Source organism: Rana temporaria, chromosome 7, assembly GCF_905171775.1.
Source record: "Rana temporaria chromosome 7, aRanTem1.1, whole genome shotgun sequence".
NCBI classification, from domain to species: Eukaryota; Metazoa; Chordata; class Amphibia; order Anura; family Ranidae; genus Rana; species Rana temporaria.
This window is the reverse complement of record NC_053495.1, coordinates 62,520,088-62,537,446: the sequence shown is the minus strand read 5'-3', so window position 1 is coordinate 62,537,446 and position 17,359 is coordinate 62,520,088. Positions and strand designations below refer to the sequence as shown.

Here is a 17,359-nt window from a genome sequence, read left to right as displayed (position 1 = left end):
CAGAGAAATGAATTTGGTGTTAACAAAAATCTGAAACAGTAACTAGGTCAGTTGAGCACCCGCATGTTAGTTTTTGCATAACTGACATTTTTAGAGTATTTGTTTTGAATTGAGCCGCTAATATGACCCCGTCTCTAACGAGCAAAAGTGAGACATAAAGTTTTACAAGACAAAGCTTTATTTATACATACTCAATGCATGGTGAGTAACATCTTCGCTCATTGGAGCTCCAGGTATCGTTACAATTTGACACTTCCAGGTGTGTTAGATAATGTTTTCCACTACATTATCTGACACACCTGGAGCCCCCCAATCAACCCCTACCTTACTACATTACAAGCTGTGAGGATGCTGGGGTTCATTGGAGGAACTAGACCTGTGCAATTCGTTTAGGTCCCAATATAAATTTCTGACAAATATTTGGTTAGTCGAATAGTAACTAATTTCTTTAAAATTTGTTTAATTTAATTTTGTAGATTTGTTTTCTAACAAATTCCAAATTTCTGGAACGATTCGAATGATTGATCGATTTGAACTCTGTGTGAAGAATAGCTGATTGTTAAAGAGTGGGCCGGGAAGCCAGCTGCCACATCCTTAACAACCGATGACTCATTAGCTGTCAGTGGGCTTTTCCACTGACAGCTGAAATGTAATCAAAAGAAAGCCGTCAATGACCTTCAGGTGTGGTATGTATTTTAAAGGGGAACCCCACGCCAAAATTTAACAAAAAAACAGCGTAGGATCCCTCCCCAGTCCATACCAGGCCCTTCGAGTCTGATATGGATTTTAAGGGAAATCCCATGCCAAAATCCCCAAAATACATAGCAGACCTTTATATGATAATGGAGCTTGGCAGGCCAGGAAAGGGGGGGTGAACGAGCGCCCCCCTTTTGTGAACCATACCAGGCCACATGCTCTCAACATGGGGGGCGTGCTTTGATGTTTTAATAAAGGACTTGTCAGTAACTTGTGTTGTATCTTTACTCACTTTTTACACTTTTTTTTGGTGAATGGGTAGGGGTACGATGTAGTCCATACTCATTCACATGGGGGGGGATTTTGGGCCCCCTTGTTAAAGGGGTCTTCGAAATTTTTGATAAGCTCATCGCCGTAGATCCCCACAACCACCACCCGAGTTGTGGGGAAGAGGCCCTTGTCCCCCATCAACCAGGGGAACAGGGTGCTCTGAAGTGGGGAGCAGACCCCCCCACTCCAAAGCACCCCCCTATGTTGAGGGAATGTGGCCTAGTATCATTCAGAAGGGGGAGGGGCGCTCACTCTCCCCCTCCTTTTCCTGATCTGCATTCTCCGATAAAGGTCTGGAATGGATTATGGGGGGGGGACCCACATCCTCTTTTAAAAAAATTGCTATGGGGTTTCCCTATAGAATCCATCCCAGACCCAGCCTGGTATGCATTGGGGGATCCCACACCTTTTTTTTCTTAAATTTTGGCAATGGGACGGCCAACTTCCCAGTCGGCTCCTTAACAACCACCTATTCTTCACACAGAATTTGCATTGGCAGATCATTTTTCGACCGATTCAAATCGTTCCAAAAATTTGGAATTCGTTAGAAAATGAATAAACGATACAAAACAAAACTAACCAAATCTAACTAAATTAAACTAAATCGGTACCATAACAAATCTATCCAAAATGAAACAAAACTAATTTTTCTGTGCACATGTCTAGGAGGAACCACAGCATTAGGCGGGGACACTCTATCTGGCACACCAGGAAGTGTCAAAAAGCAGCGACACTCAAGACTCCGAAAGAGAGTTAAAATTTCACCTTAATCTTTTACAGGGTTATGTTAGTCTCACTTCTGCTAGCTAGCAACATGGTCACTTTACCATATTTAAGTCTTTAATTATAAATGTGTTTGCTTTATTTTACTTCAGGTTACCCTGGTTATCATCCAGAGAACTTCAAGCTCAGTTTTTCAGTACGTACCAACTATATGTATGGACGAATGAAAAAGACTCTCCCGGAGCTCTATGCTTTCACTTTATGCCTGTGGTTAAAATCCAAGACAACCTCAGGGTCAGGCACTCCCTTCTCCTATTCTGTCCATGGTCAACCCAATGAGATTGTACTGCTGGAATGGGGTCACAACCCTATGGAACTTCTCATCAATGATAAGGTAAAACTAAAACAATATGGCTAATATGAAATGACAAAAAAATTTGAGAGTTCTAAAAAGAAAATGGGAAAACAATAATATCTTATAGGATTGGTCACCAAAAAGGAAATCTTGAATACCATCCTTGGTAAGGGGAACCACTGTAACCAGTCCTGGACATATCACCGAAGCAAATATACCATTAAATGTATTTATAATTAAATTTGACACTCTGACAGAGCTACTTGGAAATAAAGTGGTGTATTTATCAGCGAATTGATAAGAAATTCAGCTAACATTTGCCTAATATTTGCCAATGTTTTTTTTACCAAATTTGATCTTTACATTCCCTTTTATTACAGTGTTTTTGTCAATTCTTAAACAAGATGTTTCCATTAAAAATAGCAGCAAACAAGATTAACCAGTGTAAAATTTCATCAAACAGGATTCACTCAGTGAATGTAGATTTGTTATGAAATGAATCCAACATTCAGTCTTTTTTTGCCTTGCCCAGGATTCAAACTATCCCCTGGTCTGAATTTTGGAATGTGTATTTCAAAACGCATCCGTTCTTTGGAGTTGTGATTTGTTTATGGAGAGTGCAAAATTTGTGTTTCTAATAAAGACCCAGCACTTCCATGGGTAATTTTCTGTGGCATTTCTAATGTAAAAAGAAAATAGAAAAAAAAAAGAATAATTCAAAAGAACAAACATGTCCTTTCCCAAGTATCCCTATAGCAAGCAAGTGGCAAGTTAAGTACTTTTTTCCTGTGTGATGTTTACATTTTTCATTTAGGTGCACACAGCAGTGGATTGTTTAGGGGGTCCCTAAAACCATTCCTCGGGGGAGCATGTGAACACCTACTTTCTCCTCATGAGGGGACAAGTAGGTGGAACATGAGCCTGAGGCCTCGTACACACGACTGAGTTTCTCTGCAAAAACCGAGGAAACCGGTCGTGTGTACATTTTTTGACGAGGAAACTGTCGAGGATCCCGTCGAGCCAAAAAGAGAGCATGTCTTCTTTTTCCTCGACGGGAATGGAGAAACTTGCCTTGTCGAGTTCCTCGACAGCCTAACAAGGAACTCAACGAGGAAAATGATGTGTTTCGCCTGTCGAGTTCCTCGGTCGTGTGTACGAGGCTTCAGTTGCTGGCACCCTCTCCTGGGCATCAGAAGTGCAGAAGAGCGCAATAGTGGTCAGCATCAGGCAAAGGTGCTTTGGTAGGGGCTCCCATTATTTTAAGAAACCCTCCTCAAAGCTTGCACAATGCTAAAAGGTATGTAGGCTGGTATGTACATAGAAAGGGGGCTGCACGCTCATGGCTCCAGTGCTATTGGGGTACAAGTCTGCATGCATGGCTTGCATGAAAAGGTAGCTCGGGAAGGGGTGGCATGCTAGCAGCTGGATTTATTAAATATTTTCTATTTAATAAAATTACATTTACCCACCTAGAGCTGAAACCCTGCATAAACACTATGAAAAACATATTGGCAAATAAATGAAAGGACTGTCCTGTTATTTGAAAAGATTTGGTGAAAAATAGCTGCTCCTATACTATGAAAATTTATCCTGGCAATAATTGAACTAACAAGATTCACCTAGTAAATGTCATATATTTCAAAGGCCATTATTTGCCAGAGATTGCTTCACTATTTTTTATATTAGGCGAGTTTAACTAGCGCATCATTAATAAATACACCCTAAAGTGATGAAAATATAAAAATAAAATGCATACACCTTGGGCCAGATCCACAAAAACCTGACGTAACTTAAAAAATCCAATTTAAGTTACACTGCCTTAAAGTTTCTACCTAAGTGCCTGATCCACAAAGCACTTATCTAGAAATTTCAGGCTGTGTAACTAAAATTCCGCCGGCGCAAGGCGTTCCTATTCAAATGGGGCGAGTCCCATTTAAATGAGGCGCGCTCCCGCGCCGGCCGTACTGCGCATGCGCGCCGGCCGTACTGCGCATGCGCGAAGTTACGTTACGCCGAGTTTTGAGGATCGCGACGGCTTAAAGTTGCGTCGGGGATAAAAAAAATGACAGCGGCATGCATTCCTGAGGGAGAACTCCATGCCCATTTTCAAAGAAAAAAACGGCATGGGTTCCCCCCCCAGGAGCATACCAGGCCCTTAGGTCTGGCATGGGTTGTAAGGAGACCCCCCCACGCCGAAAAATTGACGTAGGGGGTCCCCCTACAATCCATACCAGACCCGTATCCAAAGCACGCTACCCGGCCGGCCAGGAAGGGAGTGGGGACGAGCGAGCGCCCCCCCCCCCCCTCCTGAGCCGTGCCAGGCCGCGTGCCCTCAACATGGGGGGGTTGGGTGCTCTGGGGCAGGGGGGCGCACTGCGGGCCCCCCCACCCCAGAGCACCCTGTCCCCATGTTGATGAGGACAGGACCTCTTCCCGACAACCCTTGCCATTGGTTGTCGGGGTCTGCGGGCGGGGGCTTATCGGAATCTGGGAGTCCCCTTTAATAAGGGGGCCCCCAGATACCGGCCCCCCACCCTAAGTGAATGGATATGGGGTACATCGTACCCCTATCCATTCACCTGTAGGCAAAAAGTAAAATGTAGTAAACACACAACACAAGGCTTTTTAAAATAGTTTATTATTCTGCTCCGGAGGCCCCCCCTGTCTTCGTTATTAGCTCAATTACCAGGGGGGGCTTCTTCTTCCACTCTCCGGGGGTCTTCTCCGCTCTCCGGGGGTCTTCTCCGCTCTCCGGGGGTCTTCTCCGGACTCCGGGGGGCTTCTTCCATCTTCTCCCCTCTTCCGCTCTTGACTCGGCGAACCCCGGTTCTTCTTCAGCTCTCAGGTGCCTTCTTCTTCAGCGCTGGCTGCCTGCTATGTTTGTGTGTTAGCTCGATTTCAAACAGGCAGCCGGCGCGGTCTTCTGTGGCGTCATCTTCTCTTCTGGTCTTCTGTTCTTCCGATGTTGCCTCGTCGCCTGTTGTCGCTGTAATGATGGAAGCGCGCCTTGCATCACATTTATATAGGCATCACCGTCCCATCATGCTCCGGTAGGTACCCACGTGGTGGGTGCACGTGGGTAGGCACCCACCACGTGGGTACCTGCCGGAGCATGATGGGACGGTGATGCCTATATAAATGTGATGCAAGGCGCGCTTCCATCATTACAGCGACAACAGGCGACGAGGCAACATCGGAAGAACAGAAGACCAGAAGAGAAGATGACGCCACAGAAGACCGCGCCGGCTGCCTGTTTGAAATCGAGCTAACACACAAACATAGCAGGCAGCCAGCGCTGAAGAAGAAGGCACCGGAGAGCTGCAGAAGAACCGGGGTTCGCCGAGTCAAGAGCGGAAGAGGGGAGAAGATGGAAGAAGCCCCCCGGAGTCCGGAGAAGCCCCCCCCCGGAGAGCGGAAGAAGAAACCCCCCCCGGAGAGCGGAGAAGACCCCCGGAGAGCGGAAGAAGAAGCCCCCCCTGGTAATTGAGCTAATAACGAAGACAGGGGGGGCGTCCGGAGCAGAATAATAAAATATTTTAAAAAGCCTTGTGTTGTGTGTTTATTAACTTTTACTTTTTGCCTCCAGGTGAATGGATAGGGGTACGATGTACCCCATATCCATTCACTTAGGGTGGGGGGCCGGTATCTGGGGGCCCCCTTATTAAAGGGGACTCCCAGATTCCGATAAGCCTCCGCCCGCAGACCCCGACAACCAATGGCAAGGGTTGTCGGGAAGAGGTCCTGTCCTCATCAACATGGGGACAGGGTGCTCTGAGGTGGGGGGGCCCGCAGTGCGCCCCCCTGCCCCAGAGCACCCAACCCCCCCATGTTGAGGGCACGTGGCCTGGCACGGCTCAGGAGGGGGGGGCGCTCGCTCGTCCCCACTCCCTTCCTGGCCGGCCGGGTAGCGTGCTTTGGATACGGGTCTGGTATGGATTGTAGGGGGACCCCCTACGTCAATTTTTCGGCGTGGGGGGGTCTCCTTACAACCCATACCAGACCTAAGGGCCTGGTATGCTCCTGGGGGGGGAACCCATGCCGGTTTTGTTTTTTACAAATTGCCGTGGAGTTCTCCCTCGGGAAAGCATACCAAATGCCGTCGCTGGAATGGGCCTTTACAAGGTGTTACTAACTTTACACTTTGTAAAACGAGCCCTAATTTTACACTTGCAAAATAACACTTACGGCGCAAAAAGGAAGCTAGAAAGCTTTGTGGATCGCCTTAAGTGCTAATTTGCATACTAGCAACGGCATTTCGACTCGAAATGCCCCCAGCGGCGGATGCGGTACTGCATCCTAAAATTAGGCAGTGTAATTCAATTACACATGCCGGATCTTCTGTCTAACTTTGGAAAAAGCCTTTTGAGGATCGTTTCCAAAGTTACACACAGACTGAACAGCAGTTAAGTCGGAGTATCTCTTTTGAGGATAACCCCCCTTGTTTGGAAGGCTACTTAGGTCATCTATGTTCACATTCTTTTATTCATATTTAAATGTAGCATTTTAAATTGAATTTCCTAAGGGCATGGAATTTAAAAGATACCCATGTATGCTTCGATTTATGGTCACATTAAAGCTGAGTTTCAGGCAAAAGTTACACAAATAATTGTGGTAGTGTATTCATTAAACTATTTTTGACTGCAGCTAGTACAAATACCTGAATTTGTCTTGATAGCTGCTTTCTATAAATCGCTGCAAAGTAGCACTCAGACTGAAAGAGGAAGTAAACACGTTGACAAGAAGAGTGTGCAGAGTGGCAAGAGAAACAGATTATTACTGTGCTACATAGATAGTTATAGCTAGATTCAGGTAGAGTTAGGTCGGCGTATCAGTAGATACGCCCACCTAACTCGGAATCTATGCCCACCTAAGTTTAAGTGTATTCTCAAACAGAGATACACTTAAACCTATCTATGATAGGACGGCTTGCGCCGTCCTATCTTAGGGTGCAATATTTAGGCTGGCCGCTAGGTGGCGCTTCCATTGCGGTCGGTGTAGAATATGAGTACAGAGTACAGATACGCCGTTTACGTAAGAGATAGGCCGCCTAAAGTTATTCCATCAAATAGATGTAATAGTAATGTAAGTATGGCTGCCGTTCCCGCGTTTAAATTCGAAAATTTTACGTCGTTTGAGTAAGTCGTCCGTGAATAGGGATTTGCGTTGTTTACGTCCACGTCGAAATCAATAGGCCCGTGCGGCGGACTTAGCCACAATGCATACTGGGAAATGTAGGCGCCCGGCGCATGCGCAGTTAAAAAAGAACGTCAATCACGTCGGGTCAAGCCTCATTATCATAAAACACGCCCCCTCAGACAAATTTGAATTAGGCGCCCTTACGCCCGCCCGCTTTAGGCTACACCGCCGTAACTTAGCAGGCAAGTACTTTGAGAATCAAGTACTTGCCTCGCTAACTTACGGCGGCGTAGCCTAAACACACTAAGCTACGCCGCCTTAAAGTTAAGGCAATCTCTGTGAATCTAGCTATATGTCTGGTTTAAAAAATACAGAAGTCCATCTAGTTCAAGGGGGAAAACAATTATACAATCCTATATACACAATCCTATATCCACTGTTGAGCCAGAGGAAGAAAAAAAAAACAGCAAAGCATGATCCAATTTGCTCCAGCGGGGGGGGGGGATTCATTTGTGATCCCCCAAGAGGCAATTGGATATTCACTGGATCAACTTTACCTATGTAAATCAACTGTGCTGCTGCCCCTTTACTGTGTAGTCAGTAGATATGAGGTGTGTTCCAAGTTGTGCTGCCTAATCTTAGGTGCCTAGGTCTCTAGAAATGCTACACATATCCTTTTGCAGGTAACTCAGGCTGTATGTCTGGACTTCAGCTTTAGAAACCTTATTTAGGGTAGTTACCCAATTTACCAGTTTAGGATTCCTGAAAACTGGATACTCTGGTATGTACCCATTGACCCAGTTTCTCTAAATATTAGGGCTTTCTTTACCAACTAAGTCCCATGATTGGCCATCAAAAAGATTTTGCTTGCTATTAGTGTGGCTTAGAAGATGGGGAGCAGGGCATGGCCCTTGATCACGAAAGCTGGGTTGATATGTTCAGAGAACCCTTGGATTTGGGGCACTTGAAGGTGCCTACTGTTTTACGCCAGTGGCGGTTTTCGTTTTTTTTTTTACTTTAGTTTGCGTTGAATCATTCTATAGCTAATAAGTTACCCATTTAAGAAAGACGCCTCTAGTAACTTGGAGGCATATCTATAAACCTAGGCATATTCAACCCACAGCATTTGACAGATTTATAAAAAAAAGTGCACAAAGATTTAATAAACAATCATACTCACCTAGAGCTCAGGCTCTCAGTGGCTCATTAAGAGGCTGAGCAGGTCCAGGATCTCGGTGGATCCCGACATCTTTGTGACATCAGCCGACAGCAGATTTAAGCCAACTGTTGGCTGAAAATGGGTCACAGAAGTGCAGAACTAAGTTCTCTCCTGTGACCCCAAGGATTAGTAGAGCCAAAAGAGCTTTGGCCCTACTTTATCTTTAAAGGTTAACTCCACTTTGTGGGAAAAAAATTGCAAATAAAAAATAATATAGCATACACAAGTCATATTGTAATTGAATTTTATTAAATATTACCTTTCTTTTTCAATCTGAAGCTCTGTAATTTTCTGTAAAATGCAATGCAATATGGCTACCTGGAGGTGTGTTGTAAAAAAAAATGGTGTCCTGATTGTGAGATTGGCTTTCTGATTTTCCCACAAGTATGGACTAAGATTTAAGTCAGATTATTGGCATCCCCAGCAACAAAAAAATATTTTTGGAGAGATACTCTCAATAGGAAATCACATCAAAAGGGATGCAGACCCTTGCAATTTTTATCATTAGAGCCCTGCAGGTGCAGCAGCTGATAGATAAATATGAAACCACTCCCATTGGATTTACTTTCCACATGGACACAGACAAACAAACAAACAGCTCTTTCTTTAGAATAACAAAAGGTAGGAACCTGCAACAAAGTTTATTAACATCCTTGCAATGTACATTGATCACCCCGAAGGGAAGTTTTTTTCTCAACAAAAGTGGAGGTACTCTTTAAAGGAATGGATGATAACTTAGACAACAAATGGCACAGGTTTTGAGGATCATTAGAAACTGCCTGGATTTATTTAGTTTAGAGTGGTGAATGTTACAAAACCAATCTCTTAACATTTGTTGAAATACAGCAGATTTCAGCTCTCCTGCTGAACGGATCTACAGTTCAGATTTTAGTGAATGTCGTTGACTTTTTAGAAAGGAGAACAGCTCACAGCTTATAGTGTTACTAAACCTAAAAACATTTTTTACCTTAATGCATTGCTTGCGTTAAAGGAGTTGTAAATAAAAAAAAAATGTATGCTGAAATGACTGTTTACAGGGTATAGAGACATAATAGTTAACTGATTCCTTTTAAAAACGATTAAAAATAGATAAAAATCAATTATATAATGTACCTGTAGTTTCTAGTTTCGTTTTTGCATGTTTCCTGCCTCTCTGCTGTACAAAGCATACAGAGCCACAGAGCCATACAGGGCAGTGATGGTTTGGAAAACGAAACTGATCCAAAGGGGAGGTGCTGTGGGGTTTTAGACACACAGTAATCACACCTCCTTGATTAGTGACCAGAAAGAGAAAGCTCCCAGTACTGTGGTTATCAGGAAACAGACAACCAGGAAGTGTGGAGATCAGAGAAGAATTACAGCAACTTGAGAGCAAAAACGAACAATGAGGACATGAAAACAGCACTGCATTAAGGTAAAGGAAGCTATTAAGATTTTAAAAAAAATTCCTTTACAAACCCTTTAAGGTAAAAAATGGTTTTGGTGTCCCTGTAAAAATGTAGTTTAGTAACACTTTAATAAGATCTTCCTCTTTAGGATATTGCTCAGTAAAGTATTTTAAAGGAACAAATTATTTGTCAGGAGAAATCCAATATTTGTAAAAATAGGTTTTACTAACAAATGTACTAGAAAGGTAACTGGTAACAGGGGTGGTTTTCAGGAAGCAAGTTGATTTCTGTTTTAAACATGTGTGCACTGCTTAAATAGGAACTGAGGGCCAGATTCACAATGAATCGCGGCGGCGTAACGTATCGTAGATACGTTACACCGCCGCAAGTTTTCATCGCAAGTGCCTAATTCACAAAGCACTTGCGATGAAAACTACGCCCGCGGCCTCCGGCGCAAGGCGGGCCAATTCAAATGGGCGTGTGCCATTTAAATTAGGCGCGCTCCCGCGCCGGACATACTGCGCATGCTCCGTTTCCTAACTCCTGCCATGCTTTGCGCGCTGTGACATCATTTTTCGAACGGCGACGCGCGTAGCGTACTTCCGTATTCCCGGACGTGTTACGCAAACGACGTTAAATTTTAAATTTCGACGCGGGAACGACGGCCATACTTTAGACAGCAATACGATTGCTGACTAAAGTTAGGGCACCTAAAACGACGACTAACTTTGCGACGGGAAACTAGATAGATGTAGCGAACGCGAAAATCCGTCGGGGATCCGCCGTAACTCTTAATTTGCATACCCGACGCTGGTTTACGACGCAAACTCCCCCCAGCGGCGGCCGCGGTACTGCATCCTAAGATCCGACAGTGTAAAACTATTACACCTGTCGGATCTTAGGGATATCTATGCGTAACTGATTCTATGAATCAGTCGCATAGATAGAAACAGGGATACGACGGCGTATCAGGAGAAACGCCGTCGTATCCCTTTTGTGAATCTGGCCCTAAGGGCCAGATCCACAGACGAAGTACGCCGGCGTATCTACTGATACGCCGGCGTACTTTCAAATTTCCCACGTCGTATCGTTGTTTTGAATCCTCAAAACAAGATACGACGGCTTCTGGGATAGATCCGACAGGTGTACGTCTTCGTACGCCTTCGGATCTAAGATGCAATACTTCGGCGTCCGCTGGGTGGCGTTTTCCGCGTCGGGTATGCAAATTAGCGTTTTACGACGATCCACGAACGTACACGTGGCCGTCGCATTTTCTAACGTCGTCTGTAGTCGGCTTTTTCTGGCGTATAGTTAAAGCTGGTATTTTGCGGCGTATAGATAGAATTGCCATGTTAAGTATGGCCGTCGTTCCCGCGTCGAAATTTGAAAAAAATACATTTTGCGTAAGTCGTCCGTGAATAGGGATGGACGTAACTCACGTCTAAGTTAAAAAAATGACGTTGTTGCGACGTCATTTAGCGCAATGCACGGCGGGAAATTTAGGAACGACGCATGCGCATTTCATTCGCTTCATTTAAATGAAACCCGCCCAATTTGAAATACACCGCCAGAAATACACTACGCCACCGTAACTTACGGCGCGAAACTCGCTGAGGATTCGAAAATGCGTCGGGTAAGGTACGGCGGCGTAGTGTATCTCTGATACGCTGCGCCAATGTATTTCTTTCTGGATCTGGCCCTCAAAGTGATTCTAAAGGTTGAAGGTTTCTTAACTTCATAAAACAAAATAAAGGTTGGCCCAAGGCTTTTTGTTTGCCCTTGTCCAAATCATCCTAAAAGCATCAGTATAACTCAGTGTTCCAGAATTCTACTATTTCTGTAAAAAAACATAAATTATGTATGAAGTGTTAGTGATAATACATAATAAACATATAGTGAGGTTTCTTAAATTTGGTCTGCAAAGGTGGCAGTACATATGGGAACATAATACGACGAAGATCACTAATGGCTCTGAAAAATTAAACATTTTATTATTCCCGACAGGCAACTCAACTGCCAGTTAGCTTAAAAGATGGAATGTGGCATCATATTTGTGTGGCCTGGACTACAAGAGATGGAATGTGGACAGCCTTCCAAGATGGGAAAAAGAAAGGCTCTAATGAGAACCTGTCTGCCTGGCACCCAATCAAACCTAACGGCGTCATCATTTTTGGACAAGAACAGGTATCTACTGTTGGCTACTTTTAATTGTTTTGAACTTTCTTTTGCCATTTTGTAATTTTTTTTTTTTTTCAAAGAAAAGTTTATTAAAGTGAACATATAAATACATACCAAAGCTTTATATACATTCAAGTACATGGTCAAACATCAAATACATCAAACTTGCATACTCTGTAGACTGCACATTCTTGTGTCACAAATTGAACTAAGCAATTCTTACCTATCAAATCTTTACTCATTCCTTATTTGGGGTGAAAGTACCAGGGTCCATGGAGTCTATTTATTGGTCAGACATTTAGATACATCAGACACCTATGCCCATCAGCCTGAACAGGACCAGATCCACCGGGAAAAGTCCCGGTATATCCAGCCACGTACCCCAAAGTTTCTCAAATCTCTGGGCGCAGCCTCTATGTTGGTAAATATTTTTTTATTTTTGAAGCATATGCCCCACAGCATTAATCCACTCTTTAAGAGTAGGAGGCTCCTCTGATATCCTGTGATTCATGATTAGCTTACGTGCTAGAAACAGAGATCTGTGGAGCTGCGGTGGCTCAACGCGATTGGCACTGCGCTGACAAGCCATTCACCTCTGCAGCTAGGGGTTCGGATCCCGGTCTCGGCTACATGTGAATTGAGTTTGGTGGTCTCAGCCCGACTCCCGGTGGGTGTGCTATGCGAGGTAAGCCTGCGCTTAGTACACCCACCCCCCTCCCACAAAAACCACCACACTTACACGCACTCGAAATTGGGTTAACATCACCCACTTTGACCACGCGGTCTCTAAAAAGAGAGGCAAAGGACTAACGGGCTGGTTGAGCGGGCTAATCCTCTCACTCCCTTATAGGGAGTCCCTCTGCCCCGTTGGGCTTCAAAGCGGAGCAGGTAGGGCGGGCTGTGTGGGAGGACCCCCTCACACACCTGCCATTGCCACCCGGGGCATGGAGAAAGGTGGCAGATTGCCTCTGGGGGAGGCCTGCCTACTCCCAACTCCTGCAGTCCGGCTCCTCTCTCGAGTACATGCACAAAATACACTTTAAAAAAAAAAAAGAAACAGAGATCTAATGACTGCCACCCTGGTGCACTCCTCCCATTCAAACTCCTCTAGTACATTTAGTAGACAGTGTTTTGGATTTGTGGACATTGATACCTGTAACACTCTGTTTATGGTGTCCAACACCCCCTTCCAGTAAGGGTGGAGTTTCGGACACCTCCACAGAAGGTGAATCAGGTCTCCATGGTCTCTCTTACATCTGGTACAAAGTGGAGTGGGCCGAAGACCCATAATATACAATCCGTGGGGGGTATAGTACACTCTCAGCAATAAATATAATTGCATCAGTCTTTGCGATTCAATCAAAGAGCATGTGGGCATGGCCTGCAGGACCTCCTCCCATTGATCACCGCCATTTTGTTATTTAATTCAACCTGTGTGTATGTTCCTTTTTTCTATCTAAAATGAATTTCAGCAACATATTCTGAATCTTTGTTGGTAGGCTTAGTTTGACACTGAGCATACTGAACCATGTTTTCTTTTTTTCAGGATGCTGTAGGTGGTCGATTTGATGCTACCCAGGCATTTGTAGGAGAGGTGGCACAGTTCAATATGTGGGATCGTGTCCTGACCAATAGTGAAATAGAAGGAATCGCAAACTGCACAATACCTTTGTCTGGAAACCTTATCCACTGGGATGATCGCCAAGTGGATGTTTTTGGTGGTGCAACCAAGAGTCCATTTGAAAGCTGTGAGGAGCGTTTGGGTCACTGAGATATACATGAGCATCCAGGTCTCCCACATCCCCTATTTATCCCTCAGTGTCACCATAGCAGGATTTCACAGCTTTCCAACCAGTGGGTGTGAAAACAACACCAGCTTGTGTTAACTCATCACAAGATAATCATATAACACTGTGTGTCTGTGTTTGGGGTCAGCAACCAACTTTACTATGAAATGGGTTTAGCAGTTGCTTAATACCGTCACTTGAAAATTTTTACATAGACATGTACAGATTCTTTGTTCTCATTTCCAGCAGGGCATCATGGTTGGTTTCTTAGCACTTTCAGGAAAAGTAAGACACAAAAGTGACCTAGATACATTTCAGTGTTACAGTTTAATACATATATCAGGTTTTGTAAAGCAGATCTAAATAGAGGGGCTATCTTTATTTAAAATTCATATACTGTATCACAAGTGTTTATTTGTTCCTAAACCGCATTTTATATTGTTTCTCCAGCACTGCTCCTCACAATTACATGGTTTACATTTCCTGCAGCTTATCATTTGTTGATAACATTACAGCCTATCGTCTAAAGCCAATGAGCTTTTTGCTGGATTCGTAGGGCATTATTCAATAAAAACAGCACAAAGAGCAACCAATCATAGATCAGCCGATTAACTTCTGTAGGTTAATGTGTTAAATAATTGCTCACCATTTTCATAAGAGCCAATAAACACAAATTACAATAAAGGGCTATTACTACAAATCAAACCAGATGTTCAACAAAACTTAAAGTGAACCATGTGGAAATAGTTTTGTTCTAAACAAACTAAATGCAGGACAACTTTATCAGCATAAGCTGTCGGAAACAAACATATTGCTGCATGATTTGACAGCTCAGATCCATACCGAAGGGGCTATGAATATAGAGGCTTTCTTGCATAGCCATAAGTACTCTCCATTGTGGTAGTGCCTTCGTCTAATGACTTGTTGATAAGGCACAGGGCAAAACAAAGGGTTTGATTTGATAATGGCAAATAAACTGTGCACTTTGCAAGTGCAGTTACTCCAGAGCTTAGTAAATGGGGTAAAGCTCCACTTTGCAAAGAATACCCAATCACGTGCAAGGAAAATATAAAAGAACTGCTTTTTTGCTTGCACATGATTGGATGATGGAAATCAGCAGAGCTTCTGCTCACTTACTAAGTTCTGGAGCAACTACACTTCGCAAAGTGCACAGTTTATTTGCCTTTTTTAAATCAACCCCCACAGTGGGACATGGGCAGGGGAAATGCCAATTCTCCACAACTAGAAAGTGGGCCCCAAGACCCACAGTGCTATTAAAGTAAGCAAAGGTAAGCTGTGAGCTTCATCATGCTTTTGTTAGTTCAGGACACTTTATTATGACACGTTTGCTTTAATGTGTACCTATACTCTCGTTAAACCTCTTAAACATCCAGTTTCACTAAAAATTAGTTCAGCTGAGCCCTGAGAACCTAAAAACCAGTCCATTGTACATAGCTCTGCCTCTTCTACCTCCCAATGGCTGTGTACTTGCCCAACACTATGATGAGTGGCCTAACTGACTTATCCGATTGCAGAAGAGAAAGCATCATTATCTATGGTAAAGATCTTTATAATAGAGCACTTAAAGTGGAATTCCAGGCTATTTATCGAACTAATCTTAAAAACGCTCCCTCCTCCCCTTCTAACACCTATGCTGACTATGGAATAAAGATCTCGCGCCAAAAATATAATATATAAAACTAAAACAAAAAATGTATATATAGAATAGCTGCTCCCCAAACAGTTCAAATAAGAATAAATTCAAATAAGAATGGACATATGAAAGAAAATTGGTAGGTAGGGGGCGCTGAAATTAATAAAAATCCAATGAGAAGTGGCAGTAAAGTGCCTGTGCAAACAATGCAAAAAATTGAAAAATCTGTGAAACCGTAAAATATCAATAAGTAAAGTTCCTAATAAGGATCATAATACTTGTCATATGTGTGCCAAACAGCAAGTAAATAAAGTGCATGTGCAATTTATAAACAGAAGAAATAAGTGCATAAACCTTGAATGTAAATCACAAAAAAACTTGAACATATGTGCACTATACAGTAAATATATTAAATTAAAATATGTGTGCACTGAGTGCCCCAAAAAAAGGGGGAAATTTGCATAAAAATAATAATGTTTTTAAATGTGAAAGTTTCACAAAATATAAACCAGTGAAGAATCACAAAGAAAAGTCCATAATCATAAGTAGTATGTGTCCATAAATTCCTTAATCTTTACTACTTGTGTGGTAAGTTGCAGAGGAGCAGGAATTACACCTTCACCAATCCTATCACCCAAACGTGCATAAAGGATGGCCCCTTACCGCATGTAGTTGACCTTTTTAACTAAAAAAAGATCAAATAAAGCTTTGCTGTCACCCTGGACAGATTGTGGATGGTCTGAAGTTCCTATGGGTCAGCTTAGTAGGACATCATGAAAAAAATATAAAGCAGAGAGATGCCGCCATAGCATATTATCATTTATTAAAATTATTAAAACAAAGCAGGTGACGAGTGGAGGCTTACTTTACAAGTGCCCACATCCCGGCACTGAGGCTTTGGGCTTGAATCAGAAAGGTACGATCCTGAGGACCTGTTCCGTAGAGAGTGATGTCCGCGCTGGAGTGTTCTACGGCGTGCGTTCCACCTTGCAAAAGCCGAGAACCAGCTGGACAGGAAGCTGTGCGTGGTCTGCGTGTCGCCTCGACGTACGTTTCAGTAATCCGTCATCAGGAAGCGCTAACCTGTGTAAAAAAAAATATATATATACTTACCTATTTTCAGTCCACTCTCGTTTGGCCACCTGATCTCACCAGTGGTGGCTGCAGAGGAGAAGAGCACTCAACAACGGCTGGTAATACCTTGGAGTAGTGATGTCACCCATAGTCTCCTGTGACTCGTCTGTCGACAGTCCCTCCTCTCCACTGCAGCTCTTTTGGCCTGACTCGTGGATCACGTGATCAGACCAGTGTGGCCTAAAAATAGGTAAGTATATACGTCTTTCTTACACAGGTAAGTCAGCATAGGTGTTAGAAGGGAGAGGGAGCATTTTTAAGATTAGTTAGGTATAGTCTGAAATTCCACTTTGAAGAAAAATCTGAAGCTGTCTACAGTCACCTAGATGAGCCTGCTGTTTGATAGAAGCAGCTGTTATAAGCGGGTTTGATAAGAATATAAGTTTGTTTCATGACATCTGTGATAAATATGATATTGTAGTAAGAGATCTATTCCTAAAACAGTTGACACTGAACCAATTCTTCCCCTGAAAAAAGCACTCCAAGTACTTGATGTGGCAAGATTTCATTATTCATTATTAAATACAAATCAGCAAATGTTATTATAAGTTATATAACATACAGTAGATAAGTGTGTGTGTTTACTGGCCCTTTAAGTATACCCCCCAAATAGTAGACTTTGATGGCACAAGCCATTTCTCTCCTACTATTCCTTCTAATTGAGGATCAAGATGTGGGGAAAACAAATGTATTTATTTTTTATACAGCCTTCTGCTTTCTGCTCATCCTCTGTGAGCAACAACCTTTTCCCAAGCAACA

The 17,359-nt window shown here is 43.3% G+C and overlaps 1 protein-coding gene across 1 annotated transcript in view; it reads left to right on the top strand.

The window, feature by feature from the left end:
* The window catches only part of NPTXR (neuronal pentraxin receptor), a 92,974-nt gene extending 78,577 nt beyond the window's left edge, over window positions 1-14,397 (top strand). The window contains exons 3-5 of the mRNA XM_040359492.1: window positions 1,902-2,143; window positions 11,852-12,031; window positions 13,572-14,397. Coding sequence (XP_040215426.1) covers window positions 1,902-2,143; window positions 11,852-12,031; window positions 13,572-13,796 — 647 coding nt within the window. The 3' untranslated portion in view covers window positions 13,797-14,397. The remainder of the gene's footprint in view (window positions 1-1,901; window positions 2,144-11,851; window positions 12,032-13,571) is intronic.
* The last annotated feature ends 2,962 nt before the right edge of the window (window positions 14,398-17,359 follow it).